The sequence below is a fragment of the Papio anubis genome, unplaced genomic scaffold, assembly GCF_008728515.1.
Source record: "Papio anubis isolate 15944 unplaced genomic scaffold, Panubis1.0 scaffold81, whole genome shotgun sequence".
NCBI lineage: Eukaryota > Metazoa > Chordata > Mammalia > Primates > Cercopithecidae > Papio > Papio anubis.
Window position 1 is genome coordinate 276,393 of NW_022168322.1, and position 24,748 is coordinate 301,140.

The 24,748-nt window shown below is 42.1% G+C and overlaps 1 protein-coding gene across 1 annotated transcript; it reads right to left on the reverse strand.

The window, feature by feature from the left end:
- On the reverse strand, nt 1–20,274 carry LOC116273522 (dynein assembly factor 4, axonemal-like). The gene is made up of 5 exons (XM_031662629.1): nt 20,030–20,274; nt 16,497–16,606; nt 7,710–7,863; nt 3,925–4,030; nt 1–310 (listed from the first exon to the last, which is right to left on the reverse strand). Exons 2-5 carry the CDS (start codon nt 16,571–16,573, stop codon nt 201–203), a joined length of 447 nt encoding a protein of 148 aa, XP_031518489.1. The 5' UTR covers nt 16,574–16,606; nt 20,030–20,274; the 3' UTR covers nt 1–200.
- Between the last annotated feature and the right edge of the window lie 4,474 nt (nt 20,275–24,748).

Genomic DNA, 24,748 nt, shown 5'->3' on the forward strand with positions numbered 1-24,748 from the left:
TAGGTTCTTATTTAGATTTATTCAAAAATGGTTCAAGTCACTTTATTTTCTATAGATTTATAATATTTTGCCCTCTACAGAACTAGAGTACTAAACAGAAAGCAATCCTGTACAATTGGCCATAATATGTACAAAGATTTCTAATGCCTCCAGGTCTTTTTAAAAAACTTATAACAATACTTAGTTACTTCTAATAGTCATTAAGATTTTAGTTCTGTTCCTTGAATTACATTCCGAATCTTCTCAGCATCAATTTGTACAATTTTGTTGGATGGATCAATCTTAAGTGCCGCTTCATAATCCTGTAGGCCTGTGTTTATATAGCAATGATGATTAATACAATAAATATTTTATTAGTACTTCTTTTATCTAGATGATAGTTGTTTAAAGTAAAAATAGCCACTAGTAGCATGGTTCAGGACAAGTACCAAGTTTTAAATTGGATTCCCATCTTTACACACATAGTAGTATCTCTATAAGATTGCAGAAATTTTTCAGTGATTTAGGGAATTATTTTATTCAATGTTCTGTAAGCAACAGTTATTTTAAATTCATGCACAAATAAACTAACAACTTAGACTCATTATGACATAAATGAGAGGCGGAGGCAGGAGAATTGCTTGAACCCAGGAGGTGGAGGTTGCCGTGAGCCAAGATGGCGACACTGTACTCCAGCCTGGGCTACAGAACGAGACTCCGTCTCAAAATAAATAAATAAATAAATAAATATTTTTTGTAGACTGAAACCATACTTTATTCATTGACTAGAACATAGTATAAGCTGTCTTTTCTTTTCTTTTTTTTTTTTTTTTTGGAGACTGTCTCACTCTGTCTCCCAGGCTGGAGTGCAGTGCCACGATCTCGGCTCACTGCAAGCTCCGCCTCCCGGGTTAATGCCATTCTCCTGCCTCAGCCTCCCGAGTAGCTGGGACTACAGGGGCCCGCCACCTCGCCAGCTAGTTTTTTGTATTTTAGTGGAGACGGCTGTTGCCCAGGCTGTTCTCAAACTCCTGAACTCAGGCAATCCGCCTGCTTCAGCCTCCCAAAGTGCTAGGATTACAGGTGTGAGCCACTGCGCCCGGCCGGTAGTATAAGCTGCTTTCTGTAGCTACTGTATGTACAGAATTCATTTGAGAAAAAAATGGTTAAAAATGAAAGCATTGTCTACTGCTTGTTAAAAATATGTAACTGGATCTCAATCTTCACCCAAAAACGCAATGGAAAAAAAATATTTATTTCAGAATAAGGAAACTTGAGTTCTAGTTCCTAAAATGCTATTGATTTGTTATGCCAGCTCAGGCAATTCACTGAACTTCTCCAAGCCTCAACTTTCTTATCTTTAAAAGAAGGGGTCTTTGTAGCTCAAAACAATCTACGATACCATAATTTCTTTTTTTTTTTTTTTTTTTTGAGACGGAGTCTTGCTCTGTCGCCCAGGCTGGAGTAAAGTGGCCGGACCTCAGCTCACTGCAAGCTCCGCCTCCCGGGCTCACGCCATTCTCCTGCCTCAGCCTCCCGAGTAGCTGGGACTACAGGCGCCCGCCACCTTGCCCAGCTAGTTTTTTGTATTTTTTAGTAGAGACGGGGTTTCACCGGGTTAGCCAGGATGGTCTCGATCTCCTGACCTTGTGATCCGCCCGTCTCGGCCTCCCAAAAAGCTGGGATTACAGGCTTGAGCCACCGCGCCCGGCCAACGATACCATAATTTCTGAAGAACTTCTCATTCCTGTCTTGGTCATCTTTATCCTCCTGAAATTGAATAAGACATTTAAAAAAGGTTGGGGCATATAAACCCAATGTGGATGCCTTGGTTAGAAAAAAATCTCCTACAAATAGCAGAACCAACTTTAAAAATGAAAACAGAATAATAAAAATGTATAGCCTGGAGCCCTGGCAAGACATCATCAAGAGGTGGCCTTTAGGCCTTGAGTGAATGGAAGCTGAACAGGCTTCTCCTTAGGGAGGTATGGGAGGAGAAGCCTTGAAGATAAACTTTGGCTACTACAAAATTTTGCCTTTGGTACAGCATGAGTAACTGCAAATAACTGCAACTATATATATATAGTTTTCGGGGGTTTTTTGTTTTTTGTTTTTGCTTTTGAGACGGAGTTTCACTCCTGTTGCCCAGGCTGGAATGCAATGGCACAATCTCGGCTCACTGCAACCTCTGCCTCCCAGGTTCAGGTGATTCCCCTGCCTCAGCCTCCCAAGTAGCTGGGATTACAGGCATGTGCCACCACACCCAGCTAATTTTGTATTTTTGGTAGAGATGGGGTTTCACTATGTTAGTCTCCCAAAGTTCTGGGATTACAGGTGTGAGCTACCACACCTGGCCACCTAAATCTATTTGAAATAAAATAAAATAAATGGTATGTTTTCTGTATACATGGAGCTAAATTATAGACCTTAATACAATCTAACAAATATAAGCAATATGCATGCACTATGGTAGATCGTTATTTCTGAGCTTAGGTGTGTGTGTATACATACATACAGACACACAAATACATACATACATACAGGGTATGACCAAGGAAGCTCTTTGAGATAAATATCCATGATATCTCAAATCATTTATATATTTTATCATGTTTTTTGTTTGTTTGGTTGGTTGGTTGGTTTTGAGACGGAGTCTTGCTCTGTCACCCAGGCTGGAGTGCAGTGGCACGATCTTGCCTCACTGCAAGCTCTGCCTCCCGGGTTCGCTCCATTCTCCCGCCTCAGCCTCCTGAGTAGCTGGGACTACAGGCACCTGCCACCATGCCTGGCTAATTTTGTTTTTTTATTTTTAGTAGAGACGGGGTTTCACCATGTTAGCCAGGATGGTCTCGATCTCCTGACCTTGTGATTCACCTGCTTCAGCCTCTCAAAGTGCTGAGATCACAGGCATGAGCCACCCCGCCTGGCCTATCATGTATTTTTTTTTTTTTTTTTGTAAGAGACAAGGTCTCACTATATTGCCCAGGCTGGTCTCAAACTCCTGGCCTCAAGCCACCCTTCATTACAGGGGTGAAGCACCACACCCAACATTTATCACATATGTTTCTATGAAGTGTTGTCTGGTAACATAGTCTTTTTATTGTATTTTACTTTTTATTTTTTTTGAGACGGAGTCTTGCCCAGGCTGGAGTGCAGTGGCCGGATCTCAGCTCACTGCAAGCTCCGCCTCCCGGGTTTACGCCATTCTCCTGCCTCAGCCTCCTGAGTAGCTGGGACTACAGATGCCCGCCACCTCGCCCGGCTAGTTTTTTGTATTTTTTAGTAGAGACCGGGTTTCACCGTGTTAGCCAGGATGGTCTCGATCTCCTGACCTCGTGATTCGCCCATCTCAGCCTCCCAAAGTGCTGGAATTACAGGCTTGAGCCACCGCGCCCAGCAGCCTTTTTTTTTTTTTTTTTGAGAAGGAGTTTCGCTGTTATTGCCCAGGCTGGAGGGCAATGGCGCAATTTCAGCTCACCACAACCTCCGCCTCCCGGGTTCAAGCGATTCTCCTGCCTCAGCCTCCCAAGTAGCTGGGATTATAGGCATGAGCCACTACGCCCAGCTAATTTTGTATTTTTAGTAGAGGGTTTCTCCATGTTGGTCAGGCTGTTCTCAAACTCCTGACCTCAGGTAATCCGCCCGCCTCTGCCTCCCAAAGTGATGGGATTACAGGCGTGAGCCACTGCACCCAGTCAATATAGCATTTTTCTAGACTGAAACTTGTTGTTCACACTTATTTTAATTCCCTTCTACAATGAATTTTTAAAATATAATTCAGAAATAATGTATTGTCAGATATGCTGCAGACATTACTAAGAATAAATTAAATGCTAAAAATATTTAAAAATGGAGTCCTTCAAAGTCATGATCTTAAATAATTCCAATGACATTTTTTTCAGAGTATAATTTTGGACTTTTACACCATTTCTATCAATTCCTTACCTTCTACATACAATTCTAGTTGACAGAATGCTGTTCCACGTCGTACATGTGCCTTCATTCTTGCATTAGCATTGTCTGTAACAGGTGGCATCAGTAACTCCAGTGCCTTACAAAATATATATAATTATTATATGAAAGTTATAATTTCTTAATTTAAACAAGCAAAAGGCTGGGCATGGTGGCTCACACCTGTAATCCCAACACTTTGTGAGGCCGAGGTGGGTGGATCACCTGAGGTTAGGATTTTGAGACCAGCCTGGCCAACATGGCCAAACTCTGTCTCCACTTAAAAAAAATACAAAAATTATCTGGGTGTGGTGGTGCGCACCTGTAGTCCTAGCTACTTGGGAGGTTGAGGCGGGAGAATTGCTTGAACCCAGGAGGCGGAGGTTTCAGTGAGCTGAGATCGTGACCACTGCACTCCAGCCCAGGCAACAAAAGTAAGACTCCATCTCAAAAAAAAAAAAGGCCTCCAGTCCTCACCTAAATTTTTAGCTTAGCTGCTACAGGAATTTACCAAATATATATATATACACACACACACACATACACACACACACAAATATATATATATAAAAGAAATAATTATTATCAGGTCTTCCAGAAGAGATATGTTGAACTACTTAAGGAATTTTTCAGTTGCTCCTGTATGGGATTCATACCCCTCCAAGGTTATTGTCAGGCTTATCATTTCACATCTCCACAGCTTTATTTTTACTAGGAGGAATTATTAAAAAGGATTTGTGGGCTTTTGTATTCGGATTGTACTCAGCTTATTCATTCATTCAATAAATATTTGTTTGCATTTTGAGAGTCAAAGAAAAACTGGATCATAAAAGTAGTATGATATCAAAGTGTGAGGATATTGGTTGTGTCCTCCATATCCTCAATCTCAAGAAGCTACCTAAGAGATTTTGCACATGATATTCCCTTAAAACAAGTTATCTTGACATGGAAAAAAGAAAAAGCTGTAGAAGTTCAAGACATTCACATGAAATACTAGTAATGGAAAGTAGAATATACTAAGTTACCCTGTAAATGAGAAAATGACTGTAGTGATATCTGGGCTGGGCATGGTGACTCACACCTGTAATCCCAGCACTTTGGGAAGCCAAGGCAGAATGATTACTTGAGCCCAGGAGCCTGAGGTTGCAGTGAGCCACTGCACTCTCGCCTGGGCAACAGGCTATCTCTTAAAAAATTAAAAACTTAAAAAAATTTTGCTGGGTGTGGTGGCTCATGCCTGTAATCCCAGCACTTTGGGAGGCTGAAGTGAGTGGATTACCTGAAGTCAGGAGTTTGAGACCAGCCTAGCCAGCATGGTGAAACCCTGTCTCTACTAAAAATACAAAAATTAGGCCAGGCATGGTGGCTCAAGCCTGTAATCCCAGCACTTTGGGAGGCCGAGGCGGGCAGATCACCTGAGGTCGGGAGTTTGAGACCAGCCTCACCAACATGGAGAAACCCATCTCTACTAAAAATACAGTATTAGCCCGGCATGGAGACACATGCCTGTAATCCCAGCTACTCAGGAGGCTGAGGCAGGAGAATTGCTTGAACCCAGGAGGCAGAGGTTGTTGTGAGCTGAGATCACGATTGCACTGCAGCTTGGGCAACAAGAGCAAAACTCCGTCTCAAAAAAAAAAAAAAAAAAAAAACCGAAACAAAACAAAATACAAAAATTAGCCAGGTGTGGTGGTGTGCAGCTATAATCCTACCTACTTGGGAGGCTGAGGCAGGAGAATCTCTTGAACCTGGGAGGAAGAGGTTGCAGTGAGCAGATGTCATGCCAATGTACTACAGCCTGGGCGACAGAGAGAGACATCGTCTCAAAAAAAAAAACCTTAAAATTTTTTTAACAAAGGGATATCCTTTTACTGCACACGTGGTAGAAATAACAAGGGAAAACCAAGTGTTCTTCCTTCTACCATGCACTGAGTCTGCAAAAAAAATTTTTTTTTTTTTGAGATAGAGTCTCACTCTGTCACCTAGGCTGGAGTGCAATGGCATGATCTCAGCTCACTGCAACCTCTGCCTCCTGGGTTGAAGTGATTCTCCTGCCTCAACCTCTCCTATAGCCTGGGACTACAGACCCATCCCCACACCTGGCTAAATTTTGTGTTTTTAGTAGAGACGGGGTTTCACCATGTTGGGCAGGCTGGTCTTGACCTCTGGTGATCTGCTTGCCTCGGTCTCCCAAAGTGCTGAGATTACAGGCGTAAGCCACCGTGCCCGGCCGAGTCTGCAAAACTTTAATAAGAAAAAGGGTGGGCCAGGTGAGGTGGCTCACACCTTTAATCCTAGCACCTTGCAAAGGTGACGCAGGAGGACTGCTTGAGCCCAGGAGTTGGAGAACAGCCTGGGCAACATGGCCAAACCCCATCTCTACAAAAAATACAAAAATTAGCTATGTGTGGTGATGTATGCCTGTAGTCCCAGCTACTTGGGAGGCTGTGGTGGGAGGATCACTTGAGATTGGAAGGTCGAGACTGCAGTGATCGGTGATCACACCTCTGTACTCCAGCCTGGGTGACAGAGCCAGATTCTATCTCAAAAAAAAAAAAAAAAAAAAAAAGGAGGAGGAAGAAAGAAAAGAGAGGGAAGGAGAGAGGGAGAGAGGGAGGGAGGGAAGGAAGGGAGGAAGGAAAGAAGGAGAGATGAAGAAAGAAACAAAAAGGAAAGAAAGGGAGGGAAGGAGGAAGGCATGGAGGGAGGAAGGGAGGAAGGAAGGAGGGAGAGAGGGAGGAAGGAAGGAGGGAGGAAGGGAGGGAGGGAGGAAGGAAGGAAGGAAGGAAGGAAGGAAGGAAGGAAGGAAGGAAGGAAGGAAGGAAGGAAGGAAGGAGAAGGAAAGGGGAAAGGAAAGGGGTAAACACAACTGACCACCATTTACTAATTTCCGGCTGGGTACAATGGCTCACGCCTGTAATTCCAGCACTTTGGGAGGCCAAGGTTGTAGCAGCCCTTGAACCCAGGAGTTCAAGACCAACCTGAGCAACATAGGGAGACCTCGTCTCTATTAAAAAAAAAAAAAAATAGCTGGGTGTGGTGGTTGTATGCCTATAATCCCAGCTACTTGGGAAGCTGAGATGGGAGGATCGCTTGAGATTAGGAGGTCAAGGCTGCAGCAGTGAGTTGTCATCTTACTACTGCACTCCAGCCTGGGTGACAGAGCAAGACCCGGTCTAAAAAACAAAAAACACATTTACTAATATCCTTGTGAACTTGAAGGGCAATACAGTAACCCTGGAGTTTTTTTGTTTGTTTGTTTTTTGTTTTTTTTGATGGAGTCTCTCTCTCCAGGCTAGAGTGCAGTGGCACAATCTCAGCTCACTGCAATCTCCACCTCCCGGGTTCAAGCGACTCCCCTGCCTCAGCCTCCCGAGTAGCTGGGACGACAGGCACACACCACCACACCCAGCTAATTTTTTGTATTTTAGTAGAAATGGGGTTTCACCATGTTGGCCAGGATGGTCTCAATCTCCTGACCTCATGATCCACCCACCTTGGCCTCCCAAAGTGCTGGGATTATAGGTGTGAGCCACCAGGCCTGGCCAGTAACAGCTGATTTTTAATCTAACTAACTATTCATAGAAGTCACAAAAAAACACCAGATCCTTGTCCATTAGTAAAAAATCAGTTTAAAAAACAAAAGATTCAATAAGAAAGACAATTTTTAAAATCTTTGCATTTCAATTATTTCAATTGAACAGAAAAAGATAATCATTTAAACCAATTAATAGAAGGATATATTTAAAGCACCATATATCATAGATAGATATCCATACCTTAGAGGAATCTTCAATAGCCTTGTGTAAGTTTTTCAGTTTTAGGTGGCAAGCAGCCCGGTTCAAATACAAGAGTGGCATTTTATTATTTAGTCTTATGGCTAAATTATATGCATTGATAGCTGCCAAATAGTTTTCTGTTGCAAACAATTTGCTAATGAGACAAAAACAGAGAAGAAAAACAATTTAACATTGAAAGAGAAACACAGAAATAATATCTAATTGTATTTGACAAAGAGGATGGCTTACCTCTTTTTGCATTCTCTTTAGGGTAAACATTGTTGGCTGCACTGAATCCATCTCTTTTCACATATACCAGCCTGTCATTTGAATGGAATGGACCGCACTCCCACTTCCAAGGGTAGACATTAGTAATTTAAGCCAGTAGGCATATTTTCATTATTTTTGCTACAGTAATTGACTCAGGGATGGGCTTGTGTGACCTATATTGTTCTATTGAGACTGAAGCCTGTGGGATGGTTTCAGAGTTGGAGAAGGAAAAGTTGGGCATACTTCTCCCCCTGCTGGATATAAACGAAGAAGCCACATATCCCACATTGTTGCTGACCATTTTTAACACTATGGGATGAGCTGGCATTAGAATAAAGCTGATATTATGGAAATATGAAAGGAATAAAAAGGCAGAAAGAAACAGCCCTTCATGATACAGTTAAGCTGCTAGATCAACCTTTACTTGAAATAAAAAACACCTTTAGCTGTTTAGTTATATAAGACAATAAATTCCTTTCAATATAAAGCCAATTTGAATTGGGTTTTTCGGGTACTTGCAATGGATATACTCTTTCAGTTCAAATGTTCCAAAATTTTCTTCAAATAAAGAGATGTACACAGTTAAAGGATCTCTTCAAAATGCAAAGTTTCTTTGTTTTTTGTTTGTTTTTTGAGACAGAGTTTCACTCTTGTTGCCTAGGCTGGAGTGCAATGGTACAATCTTGGCTCGCTGCAATCTCCACCTCCCGGGTTCAAACGATTCTCTTGCCTCAGTCTCCTGAGTAGCTGGGATTACAGGCATGCACCGCCACACCTGGCTAATTTTGTATTTTTAGTAGAGATAGGGTTTCTCCATCTTGGTCAGACTGGTCTTGAACTCCTGACCTCAGGTGATCTGCCTGCCTCGGCCTCCCAAAGTGCTGGGATTACAGGCGTGAGCCGCCGCACCCGGCCTCTTTTTTATGTATAATTTCCACTTACAAAAATTTGAAAAAGTACATCAACAGGAAAATGGAAAATACTTTGCTGAAAATAAAAAATGTCATATAAATATAACTTTGTATTCATGTTCATTCCGTTATACTGCATACTTTGCTGCTCTAGAATATTAAACATGTCAAAAGTAAACCTACAAAAGCAGCCAGTAAACTGAATAAAAGGTAAGATTACACCATTGTCACATCTAACTTGAGCTAAACTCAAGCTGAAAATAACTTGTACAAACTAGAAGAGCTAATTCTATGGGTAGTTTACATTTCTGAAATGCCTCATATCAGCGACGTTTCTGATTGCAAGTAACAGAACCACAACTCAAGTGGGCTTAAACAAGTAAGGAAATAAATTATCTCACATTTTTGAAGTCCATGGGATTAAGGCCCTTATAAAGAAGATTAAAAAAACAAAAATAAAAAGTCCAGAGGAGGCCGGGCGCGGTGGCTCAAGCCTGTAATCCCAGCACTTTGGGAGGCCGAGATGGGTGGATCACGAGGTCAGGAGATCGAGACCATCCTGGCTAACACAATGAAACCCCGTCTCTACTAAAAAATACAAAAAACTAGCCGGGCGAGGTGGCGGGCGCCTGTAGTCCCAGCTACTTGGGAGGCTGAGGCAGGAGAATGGCGGGAACCCGAGAAGCGGAGCTTGCAGCGAGCTGAGATCCGGCCACTGCACTCCAGCCTGGGTGACAGAGCGAGACTCGGCCTCAAAAAAATAAATAAATAAATAAAATAAATAAATAAAAAGTCCAGAGGAAAGAAGCTCCAAGCCCAATCAGCAGCTCAAAGGTGTTATCAAGGCCGCAGGCTCCTTCCATCTGTCCATTCTACTGCACTCAGCAGGAACCACAATCAGGCTGATTTTCCTCATGGACATAATAGCCCAAGGTGCCACATACAGGCATAATACTCATTGGAAGAAAAGGTAACAGTATTTTCTGATATATGTTCCCTAAGAGAAAGAAAATCTTTTCCAGAAAACTCCCAGTTTACTTCCTTTCACCTCTCATTGACCAAAAGTACATACCCTTAAAACAAAAACACAAATAAAAACCAGTCTTTGTCTCCCTCAAACTCTCTTTTCCTTTATCCTTGCCTCCCTCCCTGCCTGCCCCCTGCCCTGCCGCCATCTCTCTCTCTCTCTCCTCCTACCCCTACCTCCCCAATTTGACTCCTCACTAAACTCCTCACTAAACTCCTCACTGCTGTTTAGAATGGTTTTAAAAATTCAAAAACATGTCCATCTTTCCATGTTAAAAAATAGATAAATACATTTTTACAGAGTATACATAATACATGGATTATTCTTACAGTATTCTCTCATAAGTGCTAGGATTTCTGAAACCAATTTCCTCCTACTTAGGTACATTTAGGGGGTCTTGTTTTCCAATACTTTTGCTTTTTTTTTTTTTTTTTTTTTTTTTGAGACGGAGTCTCGCTCTGTCACCCAGGCTGGAGTGCAGTGGCCGGATCTCAGCTCACTGCAAGCTCCGCCTCCCGGGTTCACGCCATTCTCCTGCCTCAGCCTCCCGAGTAGCTGGGACTACAGGCGCCCGCCACCTCGCCCGGCTAGTTTTTTGTATTTTTTAGTAGAGACGGGGTTTCACCGGGTTCGCCAGGATGGTCTCGATCTCCTGACCTTGTGATCCGCCCGTCTCGGCCTCCCAAAGTGCTGGGATTACAGGCTTGAGCCACCGCGCCTGGCCTACTTTTGCTTTTATAAAGAACATTATAATAAGTATTTTTGTATCTATATCTTTTTTCTTTTTAAAAGCAGGAATGCAACTAAAGCAATAATAATCTGTTGAAGTCAATGAGAATTTATCCCTGGACTTGGAATAGGGTCACTGTCCTAAGTCACATGGGCAAGGGCTGCACACCTCAACAAAATACGAGCTCATCTAATAAGGATGAAGGGAGAGAATAAATGTTGGCTAGGTAATCTACAGTGTCTACACCGAACCTTATTTTTTAAACTGTGGTAAAATATATATAACAAAATTCACCATTTTAACCATTCTTAAATGTAAAATTCAGTGGCATTAACTACATTTACATTGTGCAACGATCATCACCATCCATATTCAGAACTTTTTCATCTTTTCAAATTGAGACTCCATACCCAGGAGTTAGAGAATAACCCTCCATTCCCCATCCTCTCTAGTCATTCACAACCACCATTTGACTTTCTGTCTCTATGAGTTTGACCACTCTAAGTATCTCACAAAAGTGAAATCATATGTTTGTCCTTTTGTGACTGGCCTATTTCACTTAGCATAATGTCTTCAAGGTTCATCCATGTTGTAGCATGTCACAGGACTTTCTCTCTTTTCAAAGCTGAAATAACACTGCATTGTTATGGATATAACACATTTTATTTATCCATTTATCCCTCAATGGACACTTGGGTTGCTTATATGTTTTGATATTGTGAATGTTATTGTTATGAACATGGTTGTATAAATATCTGTTTGTGTTCCTGCTTTTAATTCTTTTGGGTATACACCAAGAAGTGGAATTACTGGATCATATACTAATTCTATTTTAGGCCAGGCATGGTGGCTCACGCTTATAATCCCAGAACTTTGTGAGGCCAAGGTGAGCAGATGGCGTGGGCTTATGAGTTTGAGACCCTCCTAGGCAACATGGCAAAACCCTGGCTCTACAAAAAATATAAAAATTAGCTGGGCACAGTGGCTTGTGCCTGTGGTCCCAGCTACTTGGGAGGCTTAGGTGGGAGGATGGCTTGAACCTGAAGGGTAGAGGTTGCAGTGAGCCAAGTTCACACCACTACACTCCAGCCTGGGCTATAGAGCCAGACCTTATCTCAGAAAAAGGAAAAAAAAAATCTATTTTTACTATTATTTTTTATTTATTTATTTATTTTTTTAGACGGAATTTAGCTCTTGTTGCCCAGGCTAGAATATAATGGCACGATCTTGGCTCACAGCAACCTCCGCCTCCCGGGTTAAAGCGATTCTCCTGCCTCAGCCTCCCAAGTAGCTGGGATTACAGGCATGCACCACCATGCCTGGCTAATTTTGTATTTTTAGTAGAGACAGGGTTTCTTCATGTTGGTCAGGCTGATCTTGAACTCCTGACCTCAGGCGATGCACATGCCTCGGCCTCCCAAAAGTGCTGGGATTACAGGCGTAAGCCATTGCGCCCGGCCCTATTTTTATTTTTTTGAGGTACCACAATACTGTTTCCCATAGCAGCTGAATCATTCTATACCTCTACCAACAGTGCACAGGATTCTAATTTCTCCGCATCCTCACTAACACTTGTTATTTTCTGGGTTTTTTTTTTTTTCTGAGTAGCCGTCCTAATGGGTGTGAAGTGGCATTTCATAGTGGTTTTGATAGACCTTTCCCAAATGGTTAGTGATGTTAAACATCTTTTCATATTTACTAGCCATTTGTCTCTCTTCTTTGGAGAAAAACCTGTTTAAGTTCTTTGCCCATTATTATTATTATTATTATTATTTAATTTATTTATTATTATTATACTTTAAGTTGTAGGGTACATGTGCATAACGTGCAGGTTTGTTACATATGTATACTTGTGCCATGTTGGTGTGCTGCACCCAGCCCATTATTATTATTTTTAAAAATTATTATTATTTTTTTGAGCAGAGTCTCTCTCCGTTGCCCAGGCTGGAGTTCAGTGGTGCCATCTCAGCTCACTGCAACCTCTACCTCCCAGGTTTAAGTGATTCTCACGCCTCTGAGACTCAGATTAGCTGGGATTACAGGTGTGAGCCACCACTCCCGACTAGTTTTTGTATTTTTAGTAGAGACAGGGTTTCACCATGATGGCCAACCTGGTCTCGAACTCCTGGCCTCAGGTGATCCACCCACCTTGGCCTGCCAAAAAGCTGGGATTACAGGCGTGAGCCACTTCACCTGGCCTCTTTGCCCATTTTTAAATTAGGTTATTTGTTTTGTTGTTGAGTAGTAGTTCATATATATTCTGGATCTGCAAATATTTTCTCTATTCTGTGGGTTGCCTTTTTACTCTATTTATAGTGTCTTCAATGCACAAAAGTGTTTAATTTTGATGTGGTCCAACTTAACCATTTTTTCTTTTGTTGCCTATGGTTTTGGTGTCATATCCAGGAAACGTTACCAAATCCAATGTAAGGAAGCACCCTGTGTTCTCTTCTAAGAGTTTTATAGTTTAGTCCTTACATTTAGGTCTTTGATTTTGAGTTCTTTTTGTACATGGTGTTAGGAAAGGGCCCAATTCTTTTCCTTACTCTTTTTTTTTTTTTGATGGAGTCTTGCTCTGTCGCCCAGGCTGGAGTGCAGTGGCTCAGTCTCGGCACACTGCAACCTCCACCTCCTGGGTTCAAGCGATTCTCCTGCCTCCGCCTCTGAGTAGGTGGGATTATGGGCGCCCACCACCACACCCAGCTAATTTTTTTTTTTTTTTTTGAGACGGAGTTTCGCTCTTGTTGCCCAGGCTGGAGTGCAATGGCACGATCTCAGCTCACCGCAACCTCTGCCACCCGGGTTGAGGCAATTCTCCTGCCTCAGCCTCCTGATTAGCTGGGAATACAGGCACCTGCCACCACGCCCCGCTAATTTTTATAGTTTTGGTAGAGATGTGGTTGCGCCATGTTGGCCAGGCTGGTCTCAAAATCCTGACCTCAGGTGATTCACCCACCTTGGGCTCCCAAAGTGCTAGGATTACATAGGAGTGAGCCACTGTGACCGGCCAATTGTTATATTTTTAGTAGAGATGGGGTTTCACCATGTTGGCCACGCTGGTCTCAAAATCCTGACCTCAAGTAATCCGCCCACCTTGGCCTCTCAAAGTGCTGGGATTACAGGCATGAGCCACCATGCCTGGCCAGAAATTTTCTTTTTATTTTCAGATGGAGTCTCACTGTGTTGCCCAGGCTGGAGTGCAGTGGCACAATTTCAGCTCACCGCAACCTCAACCTCCCAGGTTCAATCAATTATCCTGCCTCAGCCTCCCGAGTAGCTGGGATTACAGGCATGCGCCACCACACCCAGCTAATTTTGTACTTTCAGTAGAGACGGGGTTTCTACTTGTTGTTCAGTCTGGTCTCGAACTCCTGACCTCAGGTGATCCGCCTGCCTTGGCCTCCCAAAGTGCTGGGATTACAGGCGTGAGCCACCACGCCCGGCCCTATTACCTTGTTCTTATCCATGTTATTGTACTTCCCACACAGTGTTTTAAGTATTTGTGTATGTCTCTCTCCTCCTGATTTCTGTTGTTCAGTGCCTATAGTCTGGCAAATAGCAAGCAATCAATAATTGCTTATTTAATGGCTGAATAAATGAATAGGAAGGAAGAAAGGAAGAAGAGAAAGAGGAGGAAAGATTATATATGGTATTACTCTTAGGAGTTAGAAGAGCCAACCTGTCAGTTCCAGGCTTCTAACCTTCAGAAAAATTGCCAACTCTAGCTAAATGCCACAAAACAATTCCTGGTGTTGTAACAGACAAGAGAAAAGACCAAGAAAAAGGAGAAAGAAAAGAAAAATACAGATATTGTGGTAGACAGATAATGCCCCCCGCCCCCCAAAAAAAGATGTCCATATTCTAATCCCAGAACCTACGAATGTTACCTAACGTGGCAAAAAGGACCTTGCAGATGTGATTAAGTTAAAGAGTTCGATGGAGAGAGTACCCTGGATGATGTAGGTGGGATTTATATAAACACAAGAGGCCTTAAAAAAGAAAGAAGGAGGCGGGAGAGTCAGGAAACGAGAAGAGATCATGGAAGCAGAGCTCAGAAGAATGCAATCAGTGGCTGGGGAGCCACAATCCAAGGAATGCAAATAGCTTAGAAGCTGGAAATTTAAGAAAATAGCTTTTCTCCTAGAGCCTTCAAAAGGAATGCAACTGATACCTAATTTTAGCCCAGTAAAACTCATTTTGGACTTCTGAACTACAGAACTATAGATAATAAATTTGTGTTGTTTTAAGCCACAAACTTTGTGGTAGTTTGTTATAGAAGCAATAGGAAAATAAACACAGAAGCGTATATGATGAAATATAATAAATAATATCTGTAGCTGCCTCAAAATACGAACACAAACTGCCACTCAGAATATACCAGAATTTACTGTTTTTGATCAGTATGTTAAAATATTCATGGCCGGGTGCAGTGGCTCACGCCTGTAATCCCAGCACTTTGGGAGGCTGAGGTAGGCGGATCACCTGAGGTCAGGAGTTTGAGACCTGCCTGGCCAACATGGTGAAACCCCGTCTCTACTAAAAATACAAAAATTAGTTGGGCGTGGTGGCAGGCGCCTGTAATCCCAGCTACTCAGGAGGCTGAGGCAGGAGAATCGCTTGAACCTGGGAGATGGAGGTTGCATTGAGCCGAGATTATGCCATCACACTCCAGCCTGGGGGACAAGAGCGAGACTTGGTCTCAAAAAAAAAAAAAAAAAAAAAAAAATCCATATACAAATGAATGAATAAAATGACTGCCCAGATATAAGATAATTTCTGGGATAATATGGTAATCTTCTTTGTGTTTGAGCCACTGACCTGAAAGGCAGTAAAATGGTCCTCTTTTAAAAATGGATTTGAATAGGTCCCACACCGGGGCTCATGCCTGTAATCCCAGCACTTTGGGAGATCGAGGTGGATGAATCACTAGAGGTCAGGAGTTCGAGACCAGCTTGACCAACATGGTGAAACCCCGTCTCTACTAAAAATACAAAAAATATTAGCTGGGTGTGGTGGTGGATGCCTGTAATCCAAGAGTAAAACCATAGACTTGGGAGGCTGAGGCAGAAGAACTGCTTGAATCTGGGGGATAGAGGTTGCAGTGAGCTGAGATTGCACCACTACACTCCAGCTTGGGTGACAGAATGAGACTCTATCTCAAAAAAAAAATAAAATAAATAAAATAAATGGATAAGAATAATCAAAACAGCTCTAGCTTTGCAAAAAGTCTGTTTTTATGGGAGACATCAGGAAGGACTTATGTCAAATGTAAAAGGGATTTAAAAGGAATTTTAATAAGCATTCCAAAAGATGTAATTTTTTTTCATTTTTATGACATTTAAATAAAAAAATAAAATTAGAGCCTCATTGTCTTGTTATCTGACTTTTTAAATATGGAGGCCCTGTCTACCTTATTTGCTTATTTGGATTATCTTTCTGCAACAACACACAAACAGACAAAATATCTAGAGAATGTGATAACTACTTTTTTTGTTCAAAGACAGGGTCTCACTCTGTTGCCCAGACTGGAATGCACTGGCCAATCATAGCTCACTACCGCCATGAACTCCTGAGCTTAAGGGATCCTCCTGCCTCAGCCTTCCGAGTAGCTGGGACTACAGGTGCTCACCATAACGCCAGGCTAATGTTTTATTTTGTTTGTTTTTTTGTAGAGACAAAATCTCACTTTGTTGCCCAGGCTGGTCTCGAACTTCTGGCTTCAAGTGATCATCCCACCTCGGCTTCCCAAAGGGCTGGGATTATAGGCATGAGCCACCATACTCGTCCTGTGATAACTACTAATGTCTTCATACATGATAAAGCTCATGATAAGAGTTCAAACAACTTACTTTCCTTTATCCTTCAACCATTCGGGGTTCTTTTCTTCTTCTTTTAAATCGCAAAGTTCAGGAATGTCAGCATTCATTGCTCTTCGTGCCTCAGCTTGTTTGTGTAGCCACTAGAATGAGAAAGAAGTCCTATGAAGAATAAAAAGGTCTTTTTTTTTTTTTGAGACGGAGTCTCGCGCTGTGTCACCCAGGCTGGAGTGCAGTGGCGCGTTCTCGGCTCACTGCAAGCTCCGCCTCCCAGGTTCAGGCCATTCTCCTGCCTCAGCCTCCGAGTAGCTGGGACTACAGGCGCCCGCCACCACGCCCGGCTAGTTTTTTTGTATTTTTAGTAGAGACGGGGTTTCACCGTGTTAGCCAGGATGGTCTCGATCTCCTGACCTCGTGATCCGCCCGCCTCGGCCTCCCAAAGTGCTGGGATTACAGGCTTGAGCCACCGCGCCCGGCCTAAAAAGGTCTTTTTTTTAAATTAACATTTCCTTTTAGATTTTCCATCTTCCTCCAGTGGATGGAAATATTATTTGTTATGCACTGAATGTTTGTGTCTTCCCCACTTCTCCTCCAAATTGATACACTGAAGCCTTAACCATCAATGTGAATCAGTATTTGGAAGTGGGGCCTCTGAGAGGTAATTAGGTTTAGGTCATGAGAGGAGAGCCTCCAGAATGAGTTTACTATCCTTATAAGAAGAGAAAGAGATCAGAGCTCCCTCACCCACTATGAGGACCCAGTGAGAAAGTGGTTGTCTACAGGTTCTGATGAGGGCTCCTACCAAGAACCATGCTGGCACCCTGATCTTAGATTTCCCAGCCTCCAGAACTATGAGAAATGACTCTTCATTGTTTAAGCCACCCAGTCTATGGTATTTTATTTATAGCAGCCAGAGCAGATTAACATACTATTTGATAATGGTAACTTTTTTTTTTTTTTTTTGTCTTGCTCTGTCACCCAGGCTGGAGTGCAAGTGGCACAATCTTGGCTCACTGCAACCTCCACCTCCCAGGTTCAAGTGATTCTCCTGCCTTAGCCTCCCGAGTAGCTGGGATTACAGGCGTGTGCCACCATGACCAGCTAATGTTTGTATTTCTAGTAGAGACGAGGTTTCACTATTTTGGCCAGGCTGGTATTGAACACGTGACCTCATGACCACCCACCTCGGCCTCCCAAAGTGCTGGGATTACAGGCATGAGCCACCCCACCTGGCCGACGATGGTGATGTTAATCTTGCAATATTTATACATTGTTAAACTTTTTTTTTTTTTTTTTTTTGAGACATAGTCTCACTCAGTTGCCCAGGCTGGAGTACAGTGGCACGATCTCGGTTCACTGTACCCTCCACCTCCCGGGTGCAAGCGATTCTTCTGCCTCAGCCTCCTGAGTAGCTGGGACCACAGGCATGCACCACCACGCCCAGCTAATTTTTTGTATTTTTAGTAGAGACGGGGTTTCACCATATTGGCCAGGCTGGTCTTGAACTCCTGACCTTGTGATCCACCCGCCTTGGCCTCCCAAAGTGCTGGGCTTACAGGCTTGAGCCACCATGACCGGCCTTAAACTTTTTTTAAACCTCATTAGCTGGTTGGAATATAATAGATAGAAGTTTCTAGCCAAATTTCTTGTTTTCTGGGAGTTCATGTGATATTATTATTATTATTTTTTTTTTTCCTGAGATGGAGTCACACTCTGTCCTCCAGGGCTGGAGTGCAGTGGCATGATCTCAGCTCACCGTAACCTCCGCCTCCTGGATTCAAGCAATTCTCCTGTCTCAGTCTACTGAATAGCTAGGATTACAGGCATGTGCCAGCACGCCTGGCTAATTTTTGTATTTTTAGTAAAGATGGGGTTTCACCATATTGGCCAGGCTGGTCTCGAACTCTTGCCCTTGTGATCTGCCCACCTCGGCCTCCCAAAGTGCTGGTATTACAGGCGTGAGCCACCATGCCCAGCCCATGTGATTATTATTTTGCCTTTCTTCGTTACAGTATTTTCATTTTTCTATACTGAAAAATATACAGAAGGTCACTTGAGCCCAAGAGTTCAAGGCTACAGTGAGCCATGATTGCCCCACTGTACTCCAGTCTGGGCAGCAGAGCAAGACCCCAACTATAAAAAAATAAAAAGGGGTGTGTGTGTGTATGTGTATAAACACAATTTAAAAATAATTCTAACTGTATAATTATAGAAATGTTACAAATACAGAAAATACATTGTTTAATGATACAAAAAAATTAATATTTATATTGTCATTGACTTTTTTTTTTTTTGAGACGGAGTTTCGCTCTTTCACCCAGGCTGGAGTGAAATGGTGCAATCTTGGCTCATTGCAACTTCCACCCCCTGGGTTCAAGTGATTCTACTGCCTCAGCCTCCCGAGTAGTTGGCAGATGCCTGCCACCACACCAGGCTAATTTTTGTATTTTTAGTAGCCATGGGGTTTCACCATGTTGGCCAGGCTGGTCTCAAACTCCTGACCTCAGGTGATCCACCCACCTCGGCCTCCCAAAGTGCTAGGATTACAGGCGTGAGCCACCATGCCCGGCTTGTCATTATGTCTTAAGGATCTTCTTATATCTACAATTTTTCAATTGAAAGATGTGTCAATTCAGACTTTCAGTTAAAAAATGCAGTTCTTGGCCGGATGCGGTGGCTCAAGTGCTGGGATTACAGGCATGAGCCACCGCATCCAGCCAAAACAATGTAGTTCTTAGTGCTAATATAACTAAATATACAACATTTGAAATCCAGGGCTTAGGAATTTATACATGGATGGAAGATATTAATTCCAAAATGTCACATTACAAATACCTGTTATTAGAAATAATTAGTTGTAATGATATATTAATAATTTCCAAATATCTTCTTTCCAAACACATACTGATCCAGAGTTTATATGTCTATTAACATTATAGAAAATGATGTATTTGATAAAATAAATGGCAAGTACAGTAGTGTATCTCTTGGAATAAATAATACTGTACTATATATATATACATATATATATATATATGTAAGTTTTTCATTGTTTTGTGATGAAGTCTCACTCTATCACCCAAGCTGGGGTGCAGTGGCAAGATCTCAGTTCAGGGCAACCCCTGACTCCCCGGTTCAAGCAATTCTTCTGCCTCAGCCTCCCAAGTGGCTGGAATTACAGGTATGCAACACCACCACGTCTGGCTAAGTTTTTGTATTTTTAGTACAGATGGGGTTTCCCCATGTTAGTCAGGTTGGTCTCGAACTCCTGACCTCAAGTGATCCACCCATCTTGACCTCCCAAAGTGCTGGGATTACAGGTGTGAGCCACTGTGCCCGGCCTACTGTACATATATTAAATCAGTGTTCTCTTATCACTATTCTGGAGCCAAAAAAAATCTGCAAAATATATTTTCTCATAAGGAAATTCTAAAATATATTCATGACATTATTTATTTAGTGTAATAAATACTTAAGAAACGCAGAACCAGTACTAATTTCAGTAGATGAAATAAAAATAAAGTATTTTCATTTGTGGTAATTGTAACTACAGTAAGTATATCTACCTCCTCCTCTTCTGCTACTTGTGATTCACGAAGAGCTGTTGGGAATACTCGAGGGGTAAAGTTGATTTTAATACTGCCAACAGAGCGAGGAGCAGGAATACTGTCTTCCTTTAACTTCTCAGTAAATATATTTTCTGAATTTCTCCCTTCAAAAACAATGGTAGCAAGCAAGTCACTTATTTCTCATTTTCTAGTTAACCATCAACTGACTTTTAATTACACATCAAAGCTAACCCCCAAGTCCTAAACAAATAAATCAAATATATTTTCTGCAAGAAAAAAATGCAAAGTTTAGCACTGATAATACGGCAGCCAATGACCTACCTGCTCTTTATCAATGGCCTCAGCTACTTTTCTGGGGTTCTCTTTGTAAAACCAGTGTTTAATTCACATCAACTCTAAGGGAAGATACTTTAGGTAACTCAACATCAACTCTAGAGAAGGGCACATAGGCAAAACCATCACTGCCAATACCACCTCTATCTCCTTACACTCTATAGCAATATCTCCTATATACATTATCTCCTATATGCTTTCTTACAAAAGTGTAAGAAGTTTTAGCCATCAAAGAAAACGAATGAGAATTGGTGGCAAGGATGGGCACAGCGGCTCATGTCTGTAATCCCAGCACTCTGGGAGGCCAAGGCGGGCCAATCACCTGAGGTCAGGAGTTCAAGACCAGCCTGACCAACAGAGTGAAACCCTGTCTCTACTAAAAATATAAAAATTAATCAGGCCTGTGGCGTGCACCTGTAATCCCAGCTACCTGGGAGGCTGAGGCAGGAGATTTGCTTGAACCTAGCAGGCAGAGGTTGCAGTTAGCCGAGATCGCGTGTTGGAGACTCCATCTCCAACAAACAAGCAACAAAAACTTGGAAAGGGTCTTGGCTAGACATTTCAAAGGACTGGGGCAAGGAGGGAAAAAGCCCTCTTAGACTCAAACATGAAAGCCAAATAATGTGATAACAGAGGTGATCCCATCTGCCAGGATGGCCTTGTGGAACACAGTTGTTGAGTACTGTTGCATAACAAAGTATTACATTAAAGAGAACTAAATTTTTATCTTTATTTGATCTGCACATTTGGGGCTTTATTTTACAATGCTTGGCTTGAACCTACCTAATACAAGGTCCCAATAATTTTATATCCAAGTTAACTGCTGCTCACTCATAAAGGCAAAAGACATTTCTAGGTATGTAAGAACTCAGCCAACACTACCTAGTCATCTTTTCTGAATACATTACTCAAAGAAATGTTCCAGAACACAGAGAAATAACATTAAGAACCCAGGAGTGGGGAACTTGAGAGCAAAATGAAAAAGAATGGGTTTTCTAAAGCAGTGGAGAACACACCAAAAATGTTGTAAATAGTATCCTTTTTTTTTTTTTTTTTTAGAGACAGGGTTATTACTCTCACGTAGGCTGGAGTGCAGTGATGCAATCACAGCACACTGCAGCCTTGAACCCCTTGGCTCAAGCAATCCTCCCATCTCAGCCTCTCAAGAGCTGGGACTACAGGTGTACACCACCATGCATGGCTAATTTTTTGTTTGTATGCTTTTTTGTAGAGATGGGGTCTTGTTTTGTTGCCCAGGCTGGTCTTGAACTCCTGGGCTCAAGCAGTCCTCCCATTTTGGCCTCTCAAAGTGCTGAGATTACAGGTGTGAGCTACCACACCCAGCCTGTAAATAATAGTTTTAAATAGTAATACAAAAGAAGGAAAATAGGTCTTGGCGCCACGGCTCACACCTGTAATCCTAGCACTTTGGGAGGCTGAGGCAGGTGGATCACTTGAGGTCAGGAGTTGGAGACCAGCTTGGCCAATATGGTGAAACCTCATCTCTACTAAAAATACAAAAAGTTAGTCAGGCGTAGTGGCGGGTACCTGTAATCCCAGCTACTTGGGAAGCTGAGGAGAATCACTTGAACCTGGGAGGCAGAGGCTGCAGTGAGCCAAAGATTGGCGCCACTGCACCTGGTAGCCTGGACAACAGAGCAAGCCCCTGCACCAAAAAAAAAAAAAAAAAAAAAAAAAAAGATAAAAGAAAAGAAAAGAAAAAAAAGAAGGAAAATAGAATAGAAAGTGAAAACGAAGTATACTTCATTTTACTTCAGATTACTAATAATACTAATGATTAATATGATATAGAACATGCAGGAAATCATCACTATTATCCCATGAGAAGAACTAAAAAAACTATTTTGCTACAGAAAAACAAATCTTTATGCGCTTATGAAAAATATTAAAGTGACCACTAGTTACAGTAAAAATAAGATATATAATTTCCAAACTCGTGTATCTAATTTACAAACTCTTCTATTTGCTATTTGCAAATTGCAAAACATAAAAAAGAAATTTGCTGTTTGTAGCAACACAGGTTAAAACTTTTACTACAAAGTTTTACATGCAATTTTATGAAAAGGTAAACTGTTATGAACACATACAAATTCTTAATAAAAAATAAATAAAAGGTTCAATATATAGTTCAGTTTCAAAAGTAAGTAAAGGAAAGGCCTCATCACCGAATTTAAAGCCAGGGTCATCTCAAAAGTGAACACAAAGCTGTTTGGAAAGATTTTAGATGCAAATAGATTAATATCAATGGCTGGAGAATGGAAATTTAATGCTGATATAGGTACAGAGGTAGGAAGGTGTAAATGAAACTAGAATCATAGAAGGGTGGCTCCTCCCGGCTTCAAGCGATTCTCCTGCCTCAGCCTCTCGAGTAGCTGGGATTACAGATGTGCACCACTATGCCCGGCTAGTTTTTTTGTATTTTTAGTAGACACGGGTTTCACCATGTTGGCCAGGCTGGTCTCGAACTCCTGACCTCATGATCCACCCGCCTCGGCCTCCCAAAGTGCTGGGTGCCACCGTGCCCAGTGGGTGTCACTCTTAGTGAAAAGGATGCTTAGACGATCTCTGCTCACTAGTCTTAGAAAGTAAAGCTTGGAAAAAATGTCTCTTGTAAGAAATTGAAGCTCCAGGTATTCCTCATCAACAAGTCTTTTGTAAAAAAGAATATATGATATTTCCTCAAACATACACACAAAGAAGTTTTTGCAGAAGATTAGTGGTCAGGTAAAAAAGCACAATTCGCAAGAGGAAACAATCCAGTATGAGGAACAATCAGCAGACACAACAAATCAGACGACTGGCTCCCTAAGATTTTGAAATAGCACAACAATCTGAAAGAGATTAATCATTTTAAACATACCTACTTAAAGACAGTAAAGACAGGCTAGCATCAATAATGAAAACTAAGAAGCTAGTGACAAAGAACAGAGAGGTGTGAAAAAAGACAGAACTTTCAAAATGAAAAATATTGTCACTGAAATTAAAAACATCTTGGACAAGTTTAAAATAAAATTAGTCATGGTTAAAGAAAATTTATACACTAGAAGATAGATCTGAGGATATTAGACAGAACATAGCTGAGGAAGATAAAGAGAATACAAGAAAGTTGGCCAGGTGAGGTGACTCACGCCTATAATCCCAGCATTTTGGGAGGCCAAGACAGGTGGATCGCTTGAGGTCAGGAGTTCAAGATCAGCATGGCCAAAATGGTGAAACCCCGTGTTTACTAAAAATACAAAAATTAGCCTGGTGTGGTGGTGCACATCTGTAGTCCCAGCTACTAAGGAGGCTGAGGCAGGAGAATTGCTTGAACCCAGGAGGCAGAGGTTACAGTGAGCTGAGATTGTACCAGCCTGGATGACAGAGCAAGATTCCATCTCAAAAAAAAGAAAAACATCTGTATAATTTAAAAATATATACTGAAAACAAGAGAATACAATAATGTAATATTTGTTTGTTTTTGTTTTTGTTTTTGAGACAGAGTCTCACTCTGTCACCCAGGCTAGAGTGCAGTGGCACGATCTCGGCTCACTGCAGCCTCTGCCTCCTGGGTTCAAGCAATTCTCATGCCTCAGTCTCCCAAGTAGCTGGGATTACAGCTGTGTGCCACCACAGCCAGCTAATTTTTGTATTTTTAGTAGAGATGGGATTTCACCATGTTGGCCAGGCTGGTCTCGAACTCCTGGCCTCAAGTAATTCGCCCACCTCAGCCTCCCAAAGTGCTTGAGATTACAGGAGTGAACCAAGAAGGTAAATTACCAGCCAAGAAGGTAATATTTGAAGACAATAGTTTTGAAATTCCCAGAATTGATGAATGACAAAGTTCTTTGAGTGACAGTATGCTCCAAGTTATATTACGAGACAAATAAATAAATATAAAATTGAACTTATACTAATGAACCCATAATATACCAAGGGGAAGAATTTTAAAACAACCAGAAACAAAGGATAGATTACTTTATTAAGAATCAAGCTAGATCAACTGCACTCCATCCTGGGTGACAGGGTAAGATCCTGTCTCAAAAAAAAGAACAATATTAGAAATTAGTAAATTAGGCCGGGCGCGGTGGCTCACGCCTGTAATCCCTGCACTTTGGGAGGCCGAGGCGGGCGGATCACGAGGTCAGGAGATCGAGACCATCCTGGCTAACACGGTGAAACCCCGTCTCTACTAAAATACAAAAAATTAGCCGGGCGCGGTGGCGGGCGCCTGTAGTCCCAGCTACTCGGGAGGCTGAGGCAGGAGAATGGCGCGAACCCGGGAGACGGAGCTTGCAGTGAGCCGAGATGGTGCCACTGCACTCCAGCCTGGGCGACAGAGTGAAGACTCCGCCTCAAAAAAAAAAAAAAAAAAAAAAGAAA